Raw genomic sequence first — 22,382 nt, forward strand, 5'->3', positions numbered from 1 at the left:
CCTTTTTTGTTATAAAGCTATTGATTCATACTCCAGACTGCAAAATTGCAATTTTTGGCAGCTGTATTTACACAAGTGTGGTGGAATGTTGAGGGTTCGTTTTTAGTCGCCACACCCAATATTAATCACTTTGGTGAATTTGGAGGAACAGGTACATAAGTACTGCCATGTCTGAACCCATCTTTACAAAAGTAGTGCAGTAACAATTATGTTTGGAAATGTAAACTGCTTGTGACCTGATATCCTCAAAACAATATTGGTTTTGAAATTTTATTACCAATGGTATAAATACTGCTTGCTAAAACAAAATGACAACCATCAAACCAACTTAAAGTGGTTTGTCATTGTTTGCTCGCAACATTAAAATATGATTTTATTGTGTAGCTTTTTGTTTCTTGTTTTAGTGGAACAGGGGTCTTGACTCCCTTTAAAACTGATGTTGGTTGTTGCCAATTTGCCACAGTTTGTTTTGCAATGATTTCTGGGTTTTCACCAAGTTCGGTTGAATTGACAACAGAGCAGCAGTTTTCTTTGTTTTCGCTGTCATTTAAAGGATTTGAATTCTTCGAAGACTTGTGACCAGTTTTCAATAATGTTTTACTTCCTTTGATAACAAATGATTGAAAAATCGACTGTTGCTTTAGAGTTTTTGACTTGGGTGAATTGCTTGAGGCAGGAATTATATTATCTGCAAAATCTTTTAGTTCCTCTACAAAAGCCATAGGTTTTACTCTTTTCTGTGGATTTATCTCACTTTGAAAGAATCCTATCCTCTGTGATACCAATTCATCTATAATACACACATATTAGATTACAAACTACAGTGCTTTTTATACTTACCAATAGTGACATTACTGTGTGTGTCGCAACATCACAACAAACCATTCAAATGTTAAGAAACATTTACCTGTTTTAGGTGAATTGTTTTTTTCCTCTTTCATTTTTCTGCAAAATCCATCTCGATTATTGTTTGAGGACTTCTTAAATGGCACATTCCAAATTCTCAAGGCTGCATCATCAGAACATGTTGCAATTCTTGCCAAATCTGCGGGACACCATGCAACTGAAGTAACTTGCTGCATTCCGTTACTTTCAAGACAATGTGAAGGTCTTATTGTGGTTTCACTGTCCCCAGAAGTTAACTACAAAACAAGGGTAATGTTTTGTAAAAATATTTAATTGTATTGAAGATAACAATCTAGTATGCTGAACTTGCTGATTATAATTTGGGTAATGTTACACATAAAACACTTTGTGCAATCATTTTAATGTTACATTAGAACACAAATATTTTTAATCACCCCTTCTAAAACAAAAATTTATAGACTTCCGTGTTTCCAAATGCAGGTAAGAAGCAATTTTTTTCTGCTTAAATAAAAACTAGCTTCACACATTACCAACACAAACTTTAAACATATCATTAAATGTCGCTTTTTATAGCAAACTACCGTATGTTCATATGCATGTGTAATCTTACATTCCAAATGTATGCCATATTGTCATCACAGCCACTTAAAATGTGCAAATCATCCGGGCTTACAGCAATTCGTACATAAAATGAAGAACTGTAGTGTCCAGAATACCTAAAAGCACTTGTTTATACTATGAGCAGTTTGTAACACAAATTGTTTACAAACTTTTTTGAAGGTTTACGACTGGATATCCCATGGGATAAATCATATTCATAAATGATATTATCAGTACAGGAGGCAAAAAGCTTGGTTCCAGTGCTATCCAAACAAAGACAATTGTAACCTCTTCTTCTGTCACTTTCACCGGGATACAAAATTCCCTCAACAAGGGATGCTGAGTTGCTTGTAGTTTTTTTACGATGGAAACCTTTTTTTTGAAGATATGAATTTTTAGAATTGCCGCTAGCTTTTACAATACATTGATTGACCAACCACTTGAAGTTTTTCTGATATCCCACATTTTTATAGTTCCATCCATTGCTCCAGATGAAACAAGTGTGTTGCTGTTTTGAAAAATCACTGATGTAACTGTTTGTCGAGAATCCTGAAACCATATGTTTTAGTTAAGAGCACATACAACTTTTGATTTTTTTTAGTACATACACATAGCAGTTGATTGTTGCTCTCTTGAAAATATCGTTTGCGTTTTCTTTGTGGTGTTAAACTGTCATACACTACATGAGCATTTTGTATCCTTCCTACGGGTTGTTGTTTGGAATTTTGTCTTCCACGACATCTGCTGTCCCAAAGTAGAATGTTTCCATCTCTTGATCCAGTGGCAAGAATGTCTGAACAAAAAGTATAAAATATTTGTTCAACAAAATCGGTTTCTATGGTTGCAATTAAATTTGAGTTCAAATCTCACTTGGATTGTTTTTCGAAACACTAACAGACTTTAGGCTGCAGCTGTGCCCAACAAAGGAAGTCAACTTAGTTTCAGGATTGCTAACATCCCACAATGCAGCAGTCGTGTCTCCAGATGCCGTTACAAAATAATTGCTTTGTGGGATCCATTTCACATCAAAAACAGCATTATTGTGTGCCAACCATTTTTCTTTTAACGGAAGTGTGGATGGCATATCATTTAAAAGATGGCTTGGGTTAGTGTCTACAACTGAGACATAGCCCTCTTCATCCACCACCAAGCAGTTATCTGTTTGCCCTTCAACTAAAAAGTGTGTTAAGCACAATATTAAATTTTTGAACAAAAATATCACATAACAAACTTAAGCATAATGATAAAATTGTATTTTATAGTAACATTTTTACCAACTTTGGGCTCAATTTTTCATGTAGTAATTTTTGTAACAAACCTGTAGAAAAATCACAAGCGTATGGTGGAATTGAAGTCTGCAAAAAAACACAATTACCCATAAATGTTTTGACACATCCAAAAATATGTGATCACATTAAATGACACTATAAAAATATTTCTGTAACTTTTTGGTGCAACAATACAAAAAATCAAAAAAGTACATACTCCAAGTCTATCGGTGAACAAAACTTTGTTTTGAAAGTGTTGAAAGTCAAGAAATAACTCATCTTTCCACATCGCTTTCCACTTTTTATCTAAAATATATTGAAATGGTAAACCTAAAGAAAATGCATCATTCCACCATACTATTGTATTTTCGTTGCTCACAAACTTGGCTTTACAAAATTATAGATCTCCACTCGTAAAAAGTAGATTAGTGTTATGACTGGTCCAGATTGGAAACAATGGCTTGGAGGATAAATCCCCTGCGCAATACTTTGGATTTTCCCTTGCAATCCGCGCAAACTTAGGCTTTTGACGTGTAATCCGCACAAAAAAAATGTTGTCCGCGCAACTTAGCACAGCTTCCATAGATAACTTCAATAAACTTTCTGTAAAATTTTAGATTTACGTTGCACAATGAAGTTCTATTTCGTCACAAGCCTTATTTCGCGAATAATCCACGTATGTCAGTCAAGCGAATCGTAACTTACCGATCGTCACCTTTGCAATAACATTTGTAATACGCTAACGTAATCGTCAAAAGTACATTTATCAGTATTTTTAGGACGTAGTTATGACATTAAAGTGACTGTCGGCTAGGCAAGTTACATAAAATAATGGTTTCTGTTAATTAAAAGCAGTTTGGCATTCTTAAATTACTTCAAAAGAAAGAAATGTAAAAAAAAAGTTTGAATCCATATGAAAATTTGTAGAGTTTAGCAAAGCAGCTGCGAGCGCAATAGAGCAAAACTGAATATTCGTAGTGTTTATTTGTTGTTCTTTTTGTCAGATAGTGTTGCAGTTGCAGGCGTTACATGCAAAGTATGTTAATCGTTAAATCCACTTGTCAATCAAACATCTATCAATACGCGCAGAAAATTGTAATTCCGCACAAAACACCGCACAATTATTTTGACAAAAAAAAACATCCTGCGCGCAAAAAAAACTTTCCAATCTGGTGTATAACCACATTTGCTTTTGCCTTTTACAAATCAATTAGCGAAACATGAAACAATGGTGAAAAAAGTTTGCAGTTTTTACAAAACATTATTTGGCCTTGCGCCGCCTTGGAATGAATAAGATAGCTGTCAGTGTCACAACTCCCTACAGAAAATAAAATTGTTTTTCAAATTTATTTAAGCATAATTTAATAAATAAAAATAGAACAGAAACGGTGGTACTAAATCTTTTGCTGGGGTTCTTTTCTATTTGGCCTAGTATAAGTAAAACAATTAAATTTTAAGAAGTATTAGCATTAAGCATGCTTAACTTGCCATTTGCAGAGTCGCGTTTCCATCCATTAAGTTCTCGATTCCTCAAGTGAAACATACTTTCAGCTTGTGTTTACTGTAATTACGTCGACGACACTGTATTCTTACAGCAAAATGTCCTGCCCCTGTGAATCAATATTCGCCAATGCAATAACTATACATTCCCTTCGCTTTGACTAATTCCACAAGCGGCGGTAAATTTTAGGTTACCCGCCAAAAAATGAGTTCTTTGAAGTGACCCATAGTATCACAACGCTAATTAACCGCTACTTAAAAAGTTTGAAAATATTTCTATTGGTTATAAATTTAAGTACAAAACGAATAAAGAACTGAACTTCACTTTTCGTGGAGTATTTTCATATATATATATATTTCATGGGGTCTTTTCACATAAATACAATAACAATTTTTTTTAGAATTTGCTGCTATGTAAAAGTACTTTTGGAGTCAGAAAAAATCCTTCATATAGTTTGTTTTAATGATTGTGCATTAGTTAGTAATTTGCTGTGTATCAACTATGAATGACACTTTAGAAATTGTCTTGGCATTGTACAGATTTCTTGTGAAGTAAACAAATCGTCAAAAAGCTTGTTATTTAAAATTGTTTGGCAATAGTAGTTAATCGGCCGTATAAGACGCGAGTTCCAATTCTTATTCAACCGCATGTGCACCATACACAATCGTCTAAACTCCCAACTTTTAAAACTGATCTATTTTGACAAGCCCCTCTCAGCAGTATTTAATTAACCTAACCCCTTAACCTTCATTTTTTTTTAATGTAGAATGGATGTTACGCGTGATAATTTTCGGCAAACTTTGCCTTTGGTAAAGCAAGCTATCAAGGAAGCAAGTTTTATAGCAATTGATGGAGAGTTTACTGGATTATCCAATGGATCATTTAATACTACAGCATATGACTCACCACCACAGAGATACCTTAAGTTGCACAGCAACACTCATAACTTTCTGTTAATTCAATTTGGTAAGTTGTAATTATTTAAATACCATAACAAAGTCAATCATGGTGTGTGACATGTGGAAAAACGCAATAGTTGTTTTGTGCATTAAACTGTGACATCCAAATCAAATTGTTGCAATGGTGATTGTTACATTTAGGAAAGATGGAATAACTTGTTTTTTTAAAAGGAAGTTTTGTTTACTCATTTTTTTGCTGAACATTTCGTTTTTAACAAATGAAGATTATACAAGAAAATGAAAAGTTGAGAAAGTGATGCCTTTTAACAAAGGTTCTTGCTTGTTATTGGTTTGGGTTGCTGGTTTTAACAACCACATTGAAAAAAAACAGTTTTAGTAATTGGTCAAAACCACCGACAGCAGGGCTTCAACTGCGGTGCCTTCGAATACTGCAGCTCCGCTTGGTGCGCGTGGGCTTAGTCCGCTAGGTACTTCACTTGGTACTTCGCTAGGTATACTGCAGGTAACTCGTTTTAATGCAACTAAGCCTGTAAATAGTGCAGGTAACCTTTTTTGAAGTGAGTATACTCGTAGTTAGTGCGACGTAATGTAATAATGCTGTAGGTACTGCATTTAAGGTTCTGGTTAGTATTTTCTAGTCACTTTGCACCTATTACAAGTTTAATCGTACCAAAGCGAGTTACCTGCAGTATTTTTAAGGTTACCAAGCGAGTTACCAAGCACCATCTTTTGTACTATAAACATTCCCACATGAAATGATCGGAATGATTGATAATTTTACAATAGGGAATCAAATATTCTCCATTTTCTTGGGTTAGTTTTGTGGGTATTGTAAGAGCTAAAACATCTGTGGTACCCCTTACATAGAAAACTGTGGGGTAAACTTTTTCACCTATCACTTTTTAGGCACCGCAACACCAGATTGAATCAAATTTTTATGATTGCCTCCCAAAAAGAAAATATTTGCAAAAATCTACAATTACATAAACATTTAATATTAAACACTGGCATGTTAAGTAAACTAATAGTTTCTAATAACAGAGTAAAATGACACAGTTTAATTTGAAGATGAAAACAAGCATTTGAACCAATTTTGATATTAACTATAGTTTAAAATTCAAATTATGGAAATGCAGGAATGTGCGCATTTCGGTGGAGTGATGAATCACAAAAGTATAAGGCTGAGGCTTTTAATTTCTACATTTTTCCTTTGAAGTCTACAGTATCTGGAGTTCCAGACAGGTAAATTATGTAACTACTTGTTTAGAAAATGCATCAAAATTTTGACAACAAACTTTTTTACCCTATACGAAGGATTTTTTCATGTCAGAGTTCTAGCCTTGATTTTTTGACAAAACAAGGTTTCGATTTCAACAAAGCATTTAAAAATGGAATTCCATATTTGCGGCCAAATGAAGAAGCGACAGTTCGGGCAACTTTGGAGGAAAAGCAAACATTTAGAGAAAATGCATTTCGATCTCCTGTCAAACGTAAGAAAACACCCTGCTTGAACTTTGTAGTTATTTGATGCGATTGTTATGGTGATCGATTTAATGCTGCAGAAAAAACCTTTATCTCCACAAAATTTGGCTGATAAGAAGGTTTACCTTCCAACTTTAAAGTGAAGTTGCATTTTAATAACGCTTTTTATCTACTAAACAAGTATTTGACCTGTCTATTACCAGGTTTTATTTAATCAGTAAAATACCCAGTCCTAGTGTTTAACCAGGTTGTGTATTGCTTGTTTGACAAGATTTTCTGTCAATGAACTATTTTGCATTGCATTGCTGAACAACAATTTTTAAGAATGGTGTAAACGGCAATAGGGATTTTTTTGCATGGACAATCCCATTTAATATTATTGTGGTTAATCAGAAGTTCTCTTTATTTGAATGGATATTTTAAAACCCAAACTACAGTCTACCATTTTATTAAAATTATTCCAGTTAATAAAGAATAAATGGAACAGAATGTTGACAAATTGGTTACATGCAGTGGTGGAATTCAAATTTTTGTCAGCCAGTTCTATCACAAAAGTCATATTGTTCAGTCGGTTCTGTTAAAAAAAGAGAACCGATGTGAACCGCCTGAATCCACCAGTAAACTGTATTTTTAAAAGGGCCCTTTTACGCAGTACAAAAAATGTGGAGTGCTAAACAGTGAGTTTGTGACACAAGATGTGCCAGTGGGGGAACTTTTGTGGTGCTTGCATGAACAATATTGTTGCTAAAAACCAATAAAACCTTACTTGCCATATTCTAATAAGTTGTTTTTGTAATTTTATCCAGGTAAAAATAATTCAAACAATTCTAGTCCGGTTTCCACCGACAGTCCCACATCTGCAGCGGACCAAAAAGCAAAAGAATTTGTAGAAACTGCAAAACAAAAAGTTCAAAAATTTTTGGAAGATGCAAATCAGGAGGAAGAACTCATTTTGGAATCATGCAATAGTTATTTTAGGTTAGATATAAATTGTTTGGTGCCGAGTAAATACGGTTTACAACATCACATTTATATATATTTTTTTACCAATGAATTATACAATTTTAAAGTGACAACAGGAAATGTGAGAACAACAATACCACAATAAGTTAACATTGGTGTTTATTCAGAAACGTAGTTCTCTATTTTGACAACATTTTTTGTGGGGAATACCTTCGGAACTAATGTGCTTTTGCTGCAGAAAACTTCTGTTTGAATCTTTGCCTTTGGCTTTTCCTGATCAAGTTCTTGTGGAATCTCGCACTAATGAGCATACCAAATTGCGCCACATTGTAGTTGTTAAAGGTGCCAGCTCTAACATTAAAAAGGCCCGCCAAGAGCTAACCAAAGCCAGGGAAGAAGCTGAGCTTGAAGACGCTATTGGATTTTCAAAGTATTTTATATGCTTTTTTTGTTTTAGATTCAGGTAATGGATGGGAAGGGCATAAATAGTTGTTAATGGTGATACATTTTTTCAGAGTGATATCCTGTCTAAGTGAGAGTGGAAAGTTAGTGGTTGGGCACAATATGTTTTTGGATGTTATTTATACTATTCAGCAATTTGTTCATCCTTTACCAAATGATCTTGAGGAGTTTAAATCCCTAGTTTCCTGTGTCTTTCCTAAAGTGCTGGACACAAAGTTAATGGGAAGCATGTTGCCGTTTAAGGTAAATGTCTCACTTTTAACATTTTGTGTAATTACTTTGTGACTTAATGTTTAGGATCAGCTGCAATCCACTGCTTTAGGAGACATGCACAATCGATTAAAACTACCTCCATTCAATCCAGTGGGAATTGAAACACCTGGTAAATACAACATTGGAACAAATGATGAACACAACCACCTTCATGAAGCTGCTTATGATGCGTTTATTACAGGTTGAAATTACACTCTTGATGTTATGTGAAGTGGAATTAGTAAAAAACAACTATTTTTACAGGTTCATCATTTTTATCTATGGTTAACTTTTTGTCTTCATTCCAATCCACTTCAAATCCCATTATCTCTTTTTCATCTTTGTGCAATTTGGTGTCCCCTTATGTCAACAAGGTAAATTAAATTTTAACATGAAAGTGTATATTTGTAACTTTGCATTTTAAAAGATTTTTCTCATGCGGAGCCATGATATCCCCTATCTCAATATTAGTGGAACAGATTTAACACCAAGTAGAGATCATGTCTTTCATGTCCAATTTCCTGCTTCTTGGCGGTCAAACGATATTCGACAATTGTTTGCACCAGTTGGACAAATAAATATATCCTGGATTGATGAAACCCACTGTTTGGTTGGGCTGTACAACAAAGTTCAGGTTTGGATTAGTTATTCCAAAACTTAAATGTATGTAAACTTGTCTTGTCTGTTTGTATGCCAGGCCAAAAATGTAAAGAACTTGGTAAAATCAGGAACTGTGGAGCCAGGTTTGTATTGCATTCAGTCCTATGATGATTACCAGGCAGAGCCACAACATTGGCTTCCCACAAGCCAAAGAAACATGGTTTGGCGGTCCAATTCAACGTCAAATAGTGTGGTCAATACACCTACTAGAGCAAAACCAGCCTTATCTTTTACCAGTGGACTTGGTCAAACCAGTATTACCCCTCCAACTGCAGACGTTTCTACTCCGTTATATCGGAAACGACAGGGCAGTTTTGCAAATCGTGAAACGACAAACGGTAGTTTAAAGGACTGCGATGAAAATGATGTGGAGCCACTTGTAAAACGACAAAAATCGCAGGAGAATTGTACAGAAGATTTGCCAGAAACCCATGTGAAACAAGACGAGGCGGAAGTTGGCGAGGTATCGAACGTTGCAGCAAGTTCTGGCTTGTTTGTCGTACCGGATCAGTGGGAGTAAATGTGCTGTCTTTTCCAATAAAACTTTAAAAGTTCAGAATAAATTTGGTGACAAATATAGGACTTTTCGCAACGCATTCAGCAATGATTTTATGTACTTGACCGTGAAACAATCGTTTATGTACAAGCAGGATTTCTTTTCTGACTGTTTTTTTTTCTGGCAATGATTGATTTAAAACATGAAAGGGGCACCTACGTCCCGCTAAGACGTTTGATCAATGTTAATCATTTCGAAAGTAAAAGAATTCACAATAGAAGAAAACCATTCCTCGTTTTAACAAAGAATAACTTTTTCCTTAAAATATGACACGATCCTTACTTCAAGTCTTTAACCGACTTGAAGTTATGTATTGCATCGTAAAGTATTGTGCATACTTTTGTATTACAAAATTTCGTCTCCTGGCCCGAGGTCATGTTGAAGTGGTGGATAAGATGTCTTCATAGTAACCCACTATTGGACTAGTTAGAAATAAGTGTACCACAATAAGATAAGAACCCAATAAAATGTTTTTAAAAAACGCAACAGGTAAAAATGAAAAATAAGAAAATACAATGAGCTGCCCCTCGCGTGCGAAAAATGTAATGAGTACATAAGATGACCATTGCCTAGCCCAGGGGCGGGCAACATACGGCCCGCGGGCCGGATCCGGCCCGCGACGGGGTTTTGAGCGGCCCGCAGACAATTTCCGGTCTTACATGATAATGTGGCCCGCGGCTACAGTCTGCTGCAATCCGCCACTACTTGCTTGCTATGTCAAATTATAGTTGTAACGGACAGTAACGTTCCCCAATAGTAGAAAACTTTCCCGTCGTTGTTACCATTGCACCATACGTCCATTGTTACGACATAACTCCCAACCTTGTGTGTAGCCTGCTTTCACGGTTTCATTGTTTCCACACGTGTAGCCTAGTTAGTGTTTCAGCAGTATCTAAGTCTGTTGTGTATGCATTAAATTTGCTGTGGTGAATAATTTTATGTTATATCAGTTAGATTGTTTGGACTGTATTGTAATTGTGACGTCCTTAATTGTATTTGGTTTAGATCAGTGGTTCCCAAACTTTTTCATATTTTTTTCAAAACGGTCCCTTCGCCATTATCTCGAGGGCTCGCGGTCCTTAAGCCTAAATGTGCATTTCACACAAACGAAAGTTGATTGCAGGATTTTAGCTAGTTATGCAAAATTGCGCATAACAATCATCCAAAGACAGCATGTGACATCACAAACAGTAAAAAAACATTACGATTGTGCGCAAACAATTGCATTTTTTGATAGTTGTCATTCAATAAAGGCAATTGTTTAGCAATGGAGACAGTCGATTCTAAATTCTACTTAGATTTAAACTTATTTAGTGGCACAAACTGACGCCAAATAAGATTATAGAATTACTTCAACCGCTTCGCGGTCCCCCCAAAATTGCCTCACGGACCCCTAAAGGACCGCGGACCCCAGTTTGGGAACCGCTGGTTTAGATGGTCAAAAATCCGTTTTAAATCATTGGATAAATATGTGATTAATGTATCGATTCAGGAATCCGGCCCGCCAAGTACTTCATTTTCCCATATCAGGCCCGCCGACTGGAGAAGTTGCCCGCCCCTGGCCTAGCCGGTGGTCTGATGCCGGCCAAAACAACTTGTGAAAAGTTTGACCCATGCTTAAACAGGTTTGCAGTTTATGACATGCAGCACGTAGACGCGAACACGATTTATCAAGCAAGTTTTTCCTATATTTCTTTAGTTGCGACCTACAAGTTAATAAGAGCAACTGTTTTGTGTTGTAACTTCTGTCATGGTCCAGGACTGGAAAAGTTGATTGCCACAGCAGATTTTTTTTCAACGCACTTTTGTACGTCGTAAAAAAGTTGCCAAGGTAATCCGGACCAACATTTGCAACCACAACAGTAGCAATCAAATCCACGATCCTCGTGCATATATTGTTGACAGCAGCCATTATCGAGGAAAGTGTAGTTGCATTACTAGATAAAACGATTTCTCTCCTAAGCTGGTTTTGTTGCATCCGGATTTATTATATCACGTCAGAAAAAGGGTAAATTAACTTTATTTGAACGAACTCAACACACTTGAGCAAAGCAAGAATTTAAACAAAATAATTTTGGAAGTGTTTATAGCACACATTCATACAGGATAAATGTCTTGTACAGTGCACATTTTTAAGTAGTGGCTAGTATACGAGCTCGTTGTGAACTTAATAAAGTATAGTGGGTCTAGATATTTATAAATATGTATAACAGACTGCAACTTTCAAAAATCATTGTATCCTTCACTGTTTTCTGCACGGACGAGGGGCTCGTGAGGCGCAGGAATCTTAAGATCTGGCTGTGGCTCAACTCCCCAAATGTCCTTGGCATATTGAGCAATGGTTCGGTCGCTGGAGAACTTTCCGGACGCAGCAATGTTCATGATGCACATTTGTGTCCATTTGTACGAATCCTAAACAACGTGTCTTGGATTTAAGGGAAAAGCGTTGGCGATAATATGTTTTAGCGGTGTTTTTTCACGTCTAAAGTTAATTACAAGACAATACGTTTCCACAAATTATTCGGGCCAGTTTATGGTATATTGACGCTCACAGTCCAGATGTTTGCAAATCGAATTGGTTCTCTCCCCAAGTACGTTGTTTAAAACAGTGCTCTTCAACCGTGTGCACGGTGCACCAAAATATGCGTGGGGTGCACCAGTACGAAAGGGTATACAAGGGTGCATCACAAACTTTTAATGAACCATTCATATTTGTCCTTCAGGATATTAGAAAAAGGGTGTAGGTTTCAATTGATGTATAAATGAACCTTTTATTTTTTTTTAAATGTTGATGTCTAACACTTTCAGTCCGGTCGACGTATATCTACTTCAAAAGACGCTTTGCGCACAGTGCAGATTGACGTTAATGTACGTCAAAAGTTTTTGATCAAAAATGTTTACGTCGACAGTTTTGATTTTAAGTAAACAGGGTGCATAAGTTCGTCACAACAACTTTAAGAGTTCACCAGACCAAAATGAATTTTGAATGCCTTGAATCCTTAAGCTGGAGCAGAGTGAAAACATCTGATTTTCCATGGCAAACTTAGTTGCTGATACATCAAAGACCAAGGTCATCCAACAAGAGTTACAAAACCATGTGAGTGTGATAGTAACAAAAGCTAGTCAAGTCTCGAGGGTAATAAAATATTTAATCTGGGTGAGAGTGATAAGTGGCATATGACAGTCGGAGATTTGACTGGAATATTAAAATGTTCAGAGGCATAAGAAGAATGGAGGACCAAGTTTGACTAATCTATGTTACCTTGTAAGCCTCACTGACTTTCTCTTGGCAATCAATATAATCTTTAAAGTCAGCAAGCAGCTTAAAGCGATCGTGGTTGATCAAGTTTTCCACAAAGTGTGTAAACTGGTCTGGTTCATTCGGGTTGAAATAACCAGAAGCAATCTGATCCAATGCAGTTTTCAGCTCTGGTACACTTTCATAAAAATCCCGTGCATTGTATCCCTTTCTGTAAATGTAGTTTAAAATAAACATATTAACTCACCAGAGATTGTAAAAAACGTACAGCTGTTGTATTCCTTCCAACACAAACAATGCAAGCTTACCTATCCAATGCTTCCACTTCATCAACCTTCATTCCAAAAATAAAGATGTTTTTTCCATTCATCTCTTCTGCCATTTCAACATTTGCCCCATCCAAAGTGCCAATCGTTAAAGCACCATTCAACTAAAAACAACAGTTTGTTCCTTTTTGTATTTTACAAAAGCTTTTAACACTTAAAATTGACCATTACCATGAATTTCATATTGCCAGTGCCAGATGCTTCAGTACCAGCAGTGGAGATTTGTTCTGATAAATCTGCAGCAGGGATAACTTTTTCAGCCAATGAAACTCTGCACAAAACAACACGATATGGTAAATAGCAACAACATCTGTAAAACATGGTAACATACCTGTAATTTTCAAGAAATACAACCTTCAGTTTGTCACCAACAATAGGGTCATTGTTGACCACATTGGCAATGCTAGTTATCAATTTAATGATCATTTTGGCTGTGTGGTAACCAGGAGCAGCCTACATAACAGCAATCAGATGCATAACCATTTTGTTACTACCAAAACATAAAACTTTGTTACCTTACCTTACCACCGATCATAACAGTTCTTGCAACAAAGTCCTTATTAGGGTCAGACTTGATTTTGTTGTACATTACTACAATGTGCAAAGCATTCATTAGTTGACGTTTGTACTCATGAATTCGTTTTACCTAAAAAAGGTTAAATTGTTACACATGTTCAGCCCAAAAAAATACTTAAATAGTAATTTACTTGCACATCAAACATTGATGCAGGGTTGATTTTTATCCCCCATTCTTTTTCAATGAAAGTTGTCAGTTTCAGCTTGTTTTCCTAAAACCACAACAGATAACAAAAAGTTCTATGCAATAAAGATAAATGCTGGTTTTGCTTTTGCCATATCGCCTTTTATCATGCATAAAAAATAAATACAGTCAAATAAAACCAAAGTTTGGTGTCCATTGGTAAAACATTTCACACCCAAGGTGTAAAACAATGTCATCCATTACTAGCTTCGTATTATTAGTCAAACCTGTTTAACTTGGTTGACACTTCTTATGAATGCCTGGTTTTCAATAAGGTCCTCCAGCTTTCGAAGTTGGCTCAATTGTTTTGGCCATTCCTCACCAATTTTCTAAAATAGATTGGTGTCAAAGTAATTCAGAGTAAACACACAGATAGAACTTTTGCTATTCCACCTCGGCAATCAAATCAGCAAGGCCAGGATTGCACAACAGGAGCCATCTGCGTGGGGTTATTCCATTTGTCTTGTTTTGAAACTTGTTGGTTTCACCCATCTTCTCAGACAATTCAACAAAATCCTTGAACCTGCATAAAAGTTTTCTGTTGTTTCAAAATGTACAAATATACAGCACTAATTGTAAATTACATTTTTGTAAGGATAAAGACAATCATACTTACACAGAATTTCGAATGATTTCAGAATGAATGGCTGCTACTCCATTGACTGCATGGGATCCAACAATACAGAGATGAGCCATGTTGATGCGTTTCTCTCCTTCTTCTTCAACCAGGGACATCCGTCTGAGGCGATCCGGATCATCCGGAAAATGCTTGCTTACATTCTACATTATTTTGGGGATTATTGTGATTATATTCGTAACAAAACTGAACGAAAAATTGCACCACCTCCAAATGCTTTTGATTGATGACATAAATTATTTCTAAATGCCTTGGTAACATTCTTTCCAGTAAATGCACAGGCCATCTCTCCAAAGCCTCTGGTAACACTGTGTGGTTTGTATAAGCACAAGTATTGGTGACTATTTTCCAGGCACGATCCCATGGCATTTTTTCAACATCAATAAACAAGCGCATCAACTCTGGGATAGCCAATGCAGGATGGGTATCATTAAGCTGAATGGCAACCTGTCAAATAAATATGTGACAAATTGTGCCTGTTGACTAAAAATTTGGTTATTTTCAATTCATTTTACAAACTTTATCAGGAAATGCATCGAATGATGTACGAATGGGATCGCGACAACCAAAAATTGATGACTTAAAACGACGAATGATATCCTGCACAGTGGCACACACAACAAAGTACTCTTGTTTTAAGCGCAGCTCTTTTCCCTCAAAAAACTAAAAACAAAATCAATGCAATCAGTCAAATCCTAACCACCAAATAGTTTGTTAAACATACATTGTCATTTGGGTACAAAACCCTGGAAATATTCTCTGCAACATTCCTGTCGCACACAGCTTGTATGTAATCTCCAGTGTTAACTGAAACAAAAAGCCAAGTGATTGTTTGTAGCTCAAAAGTAATTTTGGCCAAATACATACAGACACCAAGATTGAAGGAGTTAGGTGACTTTGCTGTGTACAACCTCAAGGTGTTGACAGTGTTGTTTCCATAACCAGGTGTTGGAGTGTCATAGGGCATAGCAAAGACAACCTTTACCCATAAGCATTTGTACATATTATACTTAAATTCATATTAGAGGTCATGTGCTTACACTGGTTCCACTCCATTTGCTTGGTTTGCTCCAATCATCGTCATCATGATGTACATGACCATAAAAATGTACTGGTATCATGTATTCAGGCCTTGCCTTGTCCCAAGCATTTCCATACCTCAACCAGTCATCAGCCTCTTCAACCTTTACACAACAAAGTTGTGTACAGGTAATGTAATACAAGCTCTTCACAGACTTTTCGCTACAGCATTACCTGCCATCCTTCTCGGATCTTTTGATTAAATATACCATACTCATATCTAATTCCATATCCATATGCAGCAAGACCAAGTGTTGCCATAGAATCCAAAAAACATGCTGCTAAGCGACCAAGTCCACCATTTCCCAATCCTAACAACAAGCTTGAGTCAATTGAAGATTATTTTGACAAAAAAATGACTACAAATCTATTGTTTCGGTTAAATTATGACCTGTTAGTTGAAAGCAAAATATTGACAGTTAGTATTTCCTTACACCACACGTTTTGCTCTACCATTTATGGCTTAAGCATCTGACCTTAGTCATTGCAACACTGAAAGAAACAGATTGTGTGCAAAAATAAACAAATATGCATTAATTTTAACAACATAACATTCAGACCTGCATCTTCCTCCATTTCCTCAAGTTCTTCTATATCTAATCCAAGTTGATACATTGCCTCATCACATGAACTTTGAATGCCTAGATTTAGCATGGTATTTTGAAGTGCTCGTCCCATATAGAACTCCAATGATAGGTAATAAACCCTCTGTAAATGTTCATCTTTTTAAAATATAAATTTAAAACTCTTCCTAATCAATAAAACTTTAGGGTAGGGTCCAATCCATTAAATTTAGTTGCTTAAACATCAATCCAGACTTTAAACATGTATTAAATATACAACACCAAAATAGTGAAAAAATAAGGTACATTTATTTACCTTTGGATCTTTTTCATAATAATATTGTTGAGTTCTTATCCATCTTCCCACCATTTGGTCTCTGACAGTATTTGCCAAAGCAAAGTAGTAATCTCTTGGTGTTGCAACATTTCTGTCTTTTACAAGTGTGTAATGCAAATGTCGATTGAATGACTGGCATTAAAATATTTTTTTATTTATCATTGCAAAGCAACTGCAATATCAGGATAATATAGGCCCACCTTCTTAATATCAGATACTCCCTCCAAGGAAGCAATACCCCGTACAGAAATCTGCTTACGCTTCTCATGATCTGTTACTGGTTTGGTTGTCATATTATCCTTAATCAAGCATTGGTTTACAATAAAACAGTTCTAGTGTTTTTTCTTCACCGAAATAATAATTAAAAACAAAACTTACCCCTGTGGTTGATTGTTTTGATGACTTTTCTTTCCTTGCACAACTGTTGTCTTTGTCAACTTCGGTTGTTAAAGTTGTTAATTTTGTGTTAATTTTACCAGTATGTTTGGTCTCAGATTTAACACATATCTTTGTATCACCTGAAAAGCACACTTGCACACATGTAACACAAAAAACTATTAATTAATTAAACAAATATCATTAAGTGTGCATTGTGCAATGTGCACGTTGACAGGTTTAGAGAATTTTTCTGCAAACGTTGAATTGAATTTATTAAAACTGCACGTTCACACCGCACCATCGACCACGCATCATCTACTGAATGACCGGCAAAATCCCAGTTCGTGATAGCAGTCACGTCCTTGATAAACAAGACAGGGCAACTATGCTTTGGACCTGTGTCAACCGTAAAAAACTGCCGTCAGTCGATAGTGCGACAGACCCCGAAGAAGGCATTTATTGGTATTGCTGATGTTTCGATGCATACACTTTCAGTGAAGGTTGGATTGGATATATATTTCTACACGATTTGTTACTAGTTTGGTGCCAACATTTCATACAATGATACAATAGATTACTGCTTGCGGATGACTCTCCAACCATTTGCTAACTTGTGTATCTCGTGCCACTTGCTTACTAGCTTTCAAACTTAGAAGCTATATGTATGTTGCTAATCCTTTCGGTTTTCAACAAACGCCCGCTTACATCCACGGACAAAATATTCAATGTCAAAATGACTAACATTCGAGATTCATTGCACGTGATTTATATGTTGCGATTTAATTAAGCAGTTTTTTTTTTCGGTGGCTTGCTCAAAAAGGAAGCATGATTAACAAAACTATGTGATGCATGGACTAAACCACCACCGCATATTTGTCATCATAAACGTTTTGTTGATATCGTGTGACAATTTCTCAAAAAGCAACTTTCATTGCTCAGGTTCGAAAGGTTTCGGAAGGGAACGTGTTCGCATTAATTTTGCGAGGAGGGAACGTGTTGTTCGCAATGATAATGGCTAATTTAGGTTATTTAGCTAAGAACAAATTCCCCCGAAATCAATATTGCAACTTAAGATATTTACACAACACCTTTTCCGGCCCATTGTTTTAACTTTGCAAAGGCATTTTGACATTTTGTTTTAGTCTAAGCGGGTCATCACACGTTTTTCACAGCGGGCCGGTTGTAAAGTGAGTCTCGTCTTTAGGGCAATGCTCCTATATTACGTCACAGTTAGCAAAACAATGGAATTGTTTGCTTCTTGTTGTCCTTTCTTCGATGTAACAAACCGGCTTTAAACCATTTCGGGGCATTGAAATCCAACGAAACTGGATAAAATTAATCCTACATGCCGTTGTAGGAAAACTGTCGTAGGAACTAAATTGATGTTTGAACAAAGTTATCTATACGATTCAAACCAAAAAATACGGCCGCGGGCCGGGTGAAATGACCTGGAGGACCGGATCCACCCCGCAGGCCGTGGTTTGGTGATGATCCAAAGCAGAGTTATAAGAATGACATTAAAAGCTACCACCCGCAAATTAAATAACATACGATGACAACGTATAATGCGATTGTTGACGATTCGTGTATTGCAGGGGTTATCAAACTAAGGTCCGCCATACAAATCCAGTCGACGTTAATTTATCCGGCCCACGAAGATTTGTCTTAGATATCTACAACACATATAAATAAGAGTTAACCGTTGAAAGTTAATTTACTGCGAAAGTATTCCCGCAACAGTATGCAGGATTAATTTCAACCAGTTTCACTAGATCAGGGGTCGCCAACCCGCGGCTCCGGAGCCACATGCGGCTCTTTGATCCCTCTGATGCGGCTCAGGTCTTAAAATTACCGAACGTTTATAACATTTTATTGCACACTCTGTGACGATTAAGCCGAACACAAAAGTCTAAAATGAAAATTACGGTGCAATAACATGACCGTGTCCGCTTCTGGTAACTGGTGGCGCGCAGGTTAACACACAAAGTGAGATACTGTTTTGGTTTGCAGTATATGTGCACACGCAACAATATCTGTTTGTTGTCTCACAAGACGCATTAAACAAGAAAATTAGCGTCTGAAGCAAACAGAACATTTTAGTACCACGTGGATAGATTCGTTTGCTTTCACTTCTGACGAGACTGGTTTACCAGTGTACCTAATATGTGAAACTAGCTAACAGTAAAAAGTCAAACGTCGTGAGATAAAAAAGGGCTTTTGCATTGGCATTTTATTTCATATTTTAAAACGGTTTTGTGGCTCCCAGTGTTTTTTTACTGTGTAAAACTGGTCCAAAAAGCTCTTTGTGTGGTAAAGGTTGGCGACCCCTGCACTAGATGCATAGAAATGTTTCAAATTGTTTAATCACAGACAAAACTCAGATTATTAAAGTGTTCGTTTTTGTACGCGAACGTATACCTTTATTTTGTTAACTGTGATGGAATAATTGATCAGTAGGGCAATTATTTTTTGACCTAAAAAACGAAAAATTTTGACCTACAAATTGAAAATTTTGACCTTAAAAAACTTTTTTTTGACAAAATTTTGACCAATGAAGAATTTAAGTAGTTAAATTACGCATTATCGTTCAAAAAGTTAAAATATGGCTAGGCTAATCTAACTAGAGCGAAAGAATGTGCAAAAGTCTAACAGAAGGGCAAAAATCTGAACATAGACCTAACCTATTCTGAAAAGGGAATGAGCTAATTAAAAATCACTGCCAAAAAACTACAGCTAAGACACAACGAAAATTATTCAATACATTTGTATAAACGAAAGATACATGAAGTATCTAAAGCAAAACCGAAGCAAGAGCTGCACCTAACCTGCAGCTGCCGTAAAATGACTTGGGACCTACCAAAATTTTGCACGTTTTGAGGTGTGTTGAGCATCACGCCATATCAACCTAATTGTTTTAGTGCAACCTCTACAACACCACAACAATGCAGTTTGTAAACAATTTTAACTTGGCAAAAAATTTTGACTTTGTAAACAATTTTGACAATTTTTGACTTATTCTAAAAATTTTGACTTTTTTTGACAAGTCAAAAAATATTTGCCCTAAATGATCAGTATTGCCAGTATAGGGGACTCTTCAATAATGGTTCCGCAAAAGCGATTAGCGGACCGCAGTTTTGAAACAGCGCTGTGTTAGGGCTTGTAAACCGTGTGGCCGGCCCTGTGTCATTTTCCGTGTTATCCGGCCCGCTGTGAAAAAAGTTCAACCCTTGGTACATCAAAAGGCCATTTCAAGCAGCTGGTATAGTCGTCCTTTTAATTTACCCATAAAGTAGCTGTCCGCATCAAAAGTTAATTTGTTGACCCCTGATGAGAGGCATGTACACAAAAAATCTGAATGTTTTAACGCGACATGTTTAAGTTAGTCCGGTGGCTCCACAAGATTTCTTCCTGCGTTATTTAAACTGTTGCTAAATTACGACGGATAATAATAATAGGCATGGTCTTTTAAGCTGATCCACCTCTATCAGTGTTTCCTCAAATTTCCTTTTTCCCGTAAACCAGGCAATTACCTGGAAAATCCTAGTGACCCCTTGTCGGTTACGCGGACTAAACATTATAATTAAAACTGTTTTTACAAGTACAATTACAAAGAAAACGACACCGAAAGAGCGAAAGCAAGACCTCATCCGTCACACCCAATTAGGTTGAATGTCACTGATTTAAACTGCAGCGGTTAAAGCCGGGATATATGCTACGTCAGCGGTTCTCAAACTGGGGTCCGTGGTCCCTTTGGGGTCCGCCACGCGATTTCAAAGGGACCGCGAGGAGCCTAAAATATTTATACAATCTAATGTAACATCAAATCTTGCAAGTGCATCAACAAAAAGTTGTCAGCCAAATGAGTTTTCTCTTACTAGAAGTGGTATTGCTTCATAGTAAGTAACAAACAGGGGAAATTGTTCGCGTACTATACACATAAAATATATATATACATTGTTTTAGTCTTGTTTGTGACGTAATAAATTGGTGGGCCGTGGAAGCATTTTGATTGGGACACATACCAACCAAATAGAAAGTTTTTTTTAGAATTTACTTTCATTTGTGTCATTGCACTCAATTTTTAAAAGAATAATGGCTTGGGGAGGAATTGAGAAGGAATGATTTTGTTTTGTTTTTTGTTATGAACCTAGTTTATAGTTGTTTTCTTTCTATCTTAAAAACTTACAGGGCCACAGAATTTTTTTGCAATTAAAGTGGGCCACAAAAGAAAAAAGGTTGAGAACCATCTAAACTAACTTCATTCTACATGGTGTTGTGGGAATAATACTTTCAAAAGGAATACATTAACTTTTAGTTGGTGATTAGACAGCTTTGTTTTGCCAAGGTATTTTTAGTTTTATAAATATATTTAGCTTGGACCGCGAGTGCTCGAAAAAATTACGAAGGGACCGTTATGACAAAACATTAAAAAAGTTTGAGAACCGCTGTGCTACAGAATGAAAAACATAAAGGGGATTATATGTTCCCTGTTAAAAACAATTGATCGGTGCTTTTTCAAACGCTTGTTGGCCACAATCTCAGGCACTTGGTTCACCAAAACGCTGTCGTATAAGTGATGACAAGATATTTTGCGCATAAAGGCTTGGCTACATCACAAAAAGACAAATGTTAAGTAATTGTTAATTTCCAGTTATTTTTTTAATGTAGGCCTAATGTAGGCCTTTCGTTTTTAAAAACTTATGTTGTTTAATAAAACATACGTTGCCACAGAATATTTGTGTATTTCTGGACCCTGTTTTATTGATTTCGATTGCAAAAGCAATAAATTTAAAGGCAACGCAGGTTAACCGCATGCTTTTACTAGCAAAATTATTGACAATTTTTCTAATTGACTAACTGACAAATATTTGAACTTTTATTTATAAAATCGTGTCCCGTAGCTTATGCCCTATAAACGGTTAGGTCATTTTACTCGACACGCCACCACGCGATTTTCTAAATATTGAAGTTTTTCCACAAGAAAGACTAGAAGTTTTTCAAATGGCAAAACGGTGCTGATCATCGCCCCATCATTGGAGCGATTTTGCTTTCCAAAACGTAGCCTACACTCATTATTATATTGTTTGGGATTTTCTAATTCAGAATTAAAAGTAGTAATACTATTGGTATGTAATTATTACCATAGTTACTATGTAATTATTACTTTAGTAAATATTACTCTATCAATAAATAGCTAAAATAGTTGTTACTTACTTGTTGCACCAGGTTGATCTTTTCCATGCTTTGTTTTGGCGTTTTTATTACTTTTCTTTGAAAACATTTTGTGACAAATAAACCAACCGATACAAAATAGCTCAAGCGTTCGCCGGTAGACCTTCGTTACAGAAAATAAAGACAATTGAGCCTGAGGCACCCGTGTTTGTTCGCCGCGTGGAAATTAAAGGACACCGGAATCGATTTAAAGTTTTTGTCTGGGGAAGTTAATAATAATCTTACATGACCATTTACTAAATATAATTATTTGGTACAACTGAAACTTTTGCGAAACAA

General features: G+C 36.2%; 3 protein-coding genes across 3 annotated transcripts; 1 reads left to right on the forward strand and 2 right to left on the reverse strand.

The window, feature by feature from the left end:
- Positions 1 to 256: 256 nt before the first annotated feature.
- LOC145212120 (denticleless protein homolog) lies at positions 257 to 4,455 on the reverse strand. Its single transcript, XM_080080154.1, has 10 exons — positions 4,224 to 4,455; positions 2,953 to 3,041; positions 2,786 to 2,822; positions 2,338 to 2,640; positions 2,076 to 2,260; positions 1,905 to 2,016; positions 1,638 to 1,839; positions 1,478 to 1,583; positions 908 to 1,142; positions 257 to 790 (listed from the first exon to the last, which is right to left on the reverse strand). Exons 1-10 carry the CDS (start codon positions 4,276 to 4,278, stop codon positions 342 to 344), a joined length of 1,773 nt encoding a protein of 590 aa, XP_079936280.1. The 5' UTR covers positions 4,279 to 4,455; the 3' UTR covers positions 257 to 341.
- Positions 4,456 to 4,730: 275 nt separating this feature from the next.
- Positions 4,731 to 9,896, forward strand: LOC145212631 (poly(A)-specific ribonuclease PARN-like). Its single transcript, XM_080080818.1, has 11 exons — positions 4,731 to 4,857; positions 5,003 to 5,202; positions 6,293 to 6,398; positions 6,471 to 6,646; positions 7,445 to 7,616; positions 7,840 to 8,031; positions 8,117 to 8,306; positions 8,361 to 8,517; positions 8,580 to 8,689; positions 8,743 to 8,949; positions 9,013 to 9,896. The coding sequence occupies exons 2-11, from the start codon at positions 5,004 to 5,006 to the stop codon at positions 9,493 to 9,495; spliced, it is 1,992 nt and encodes a 663-aa protein (XP_079936944.1). The 5' UTR covers positions 4,731 to 4,857; position 5,003; the 3' UTR covers positions 9,496 to 9,896.
- A 1,639-nt stretch (positions 9,897 to 11,535) lies between these two features.
- Positions 11,536 to 22,256, reverse strand: LOC145212630 (glycogen phosphorylase, brain form-like). The gene is made up of 21 exons (XM_080080817.1): positions 22,086 to 22,256; positions 16,872 to 17,011; positions 16,694 to 16,792; positions 16,473 to 16,625; positions 16,154 to 16,301; positions 15,768 to 15,904; positions 15,554 to 15,697; positions 15,381 to 15,492; positions 15,238 to 15,320; positions 15,033 to 15,176; positions 14,721 to 14,960; positions 14,493 to 14,656; positions 14,270 to 14,399; positions 14,104 to 14,205; positions 13,824 to 13,904; positions 13,637 to 13,762; positions 13,448 to 13,569; positions 13,288 to 13,387; positions 13,099 to 13,220; positions 12,794 to 13,001; positions 11,536 to 11,943 (listed from the first exon to the last, which is right to left on the reverse strand). Exons 1-21 carry the CDS (start codon positions 22,150 to 22,152, stop codon positions 11,755 to 11,757), a joined length of 2,811 nt encoding a protein of 936 aa, XP_079936943.1. The 5' UTR covers positions 22,153 to 22,256; the 3' UTR covers positions 11,536 to 11,754.
- Between the last annotated feature and the right edge of the window lie 126 nt (positions 22,257 to 22,382).

This window comes from Phallusia mammillata, chromosome 2 (genome assembly GCF_965637545.1).
Source record: "Phallusia mammillata chromosome 2, kaPhaMamm4.hap1.1, whole genome shotgun sequence".
Taxonomy (NCBI): domain Eukaryota; kingdom Metazoa; phylum Chordata; class Ascidiacea; order Phlebobranchia; family Ascidiidae; genus Phallusia; species Phallusia mammillata.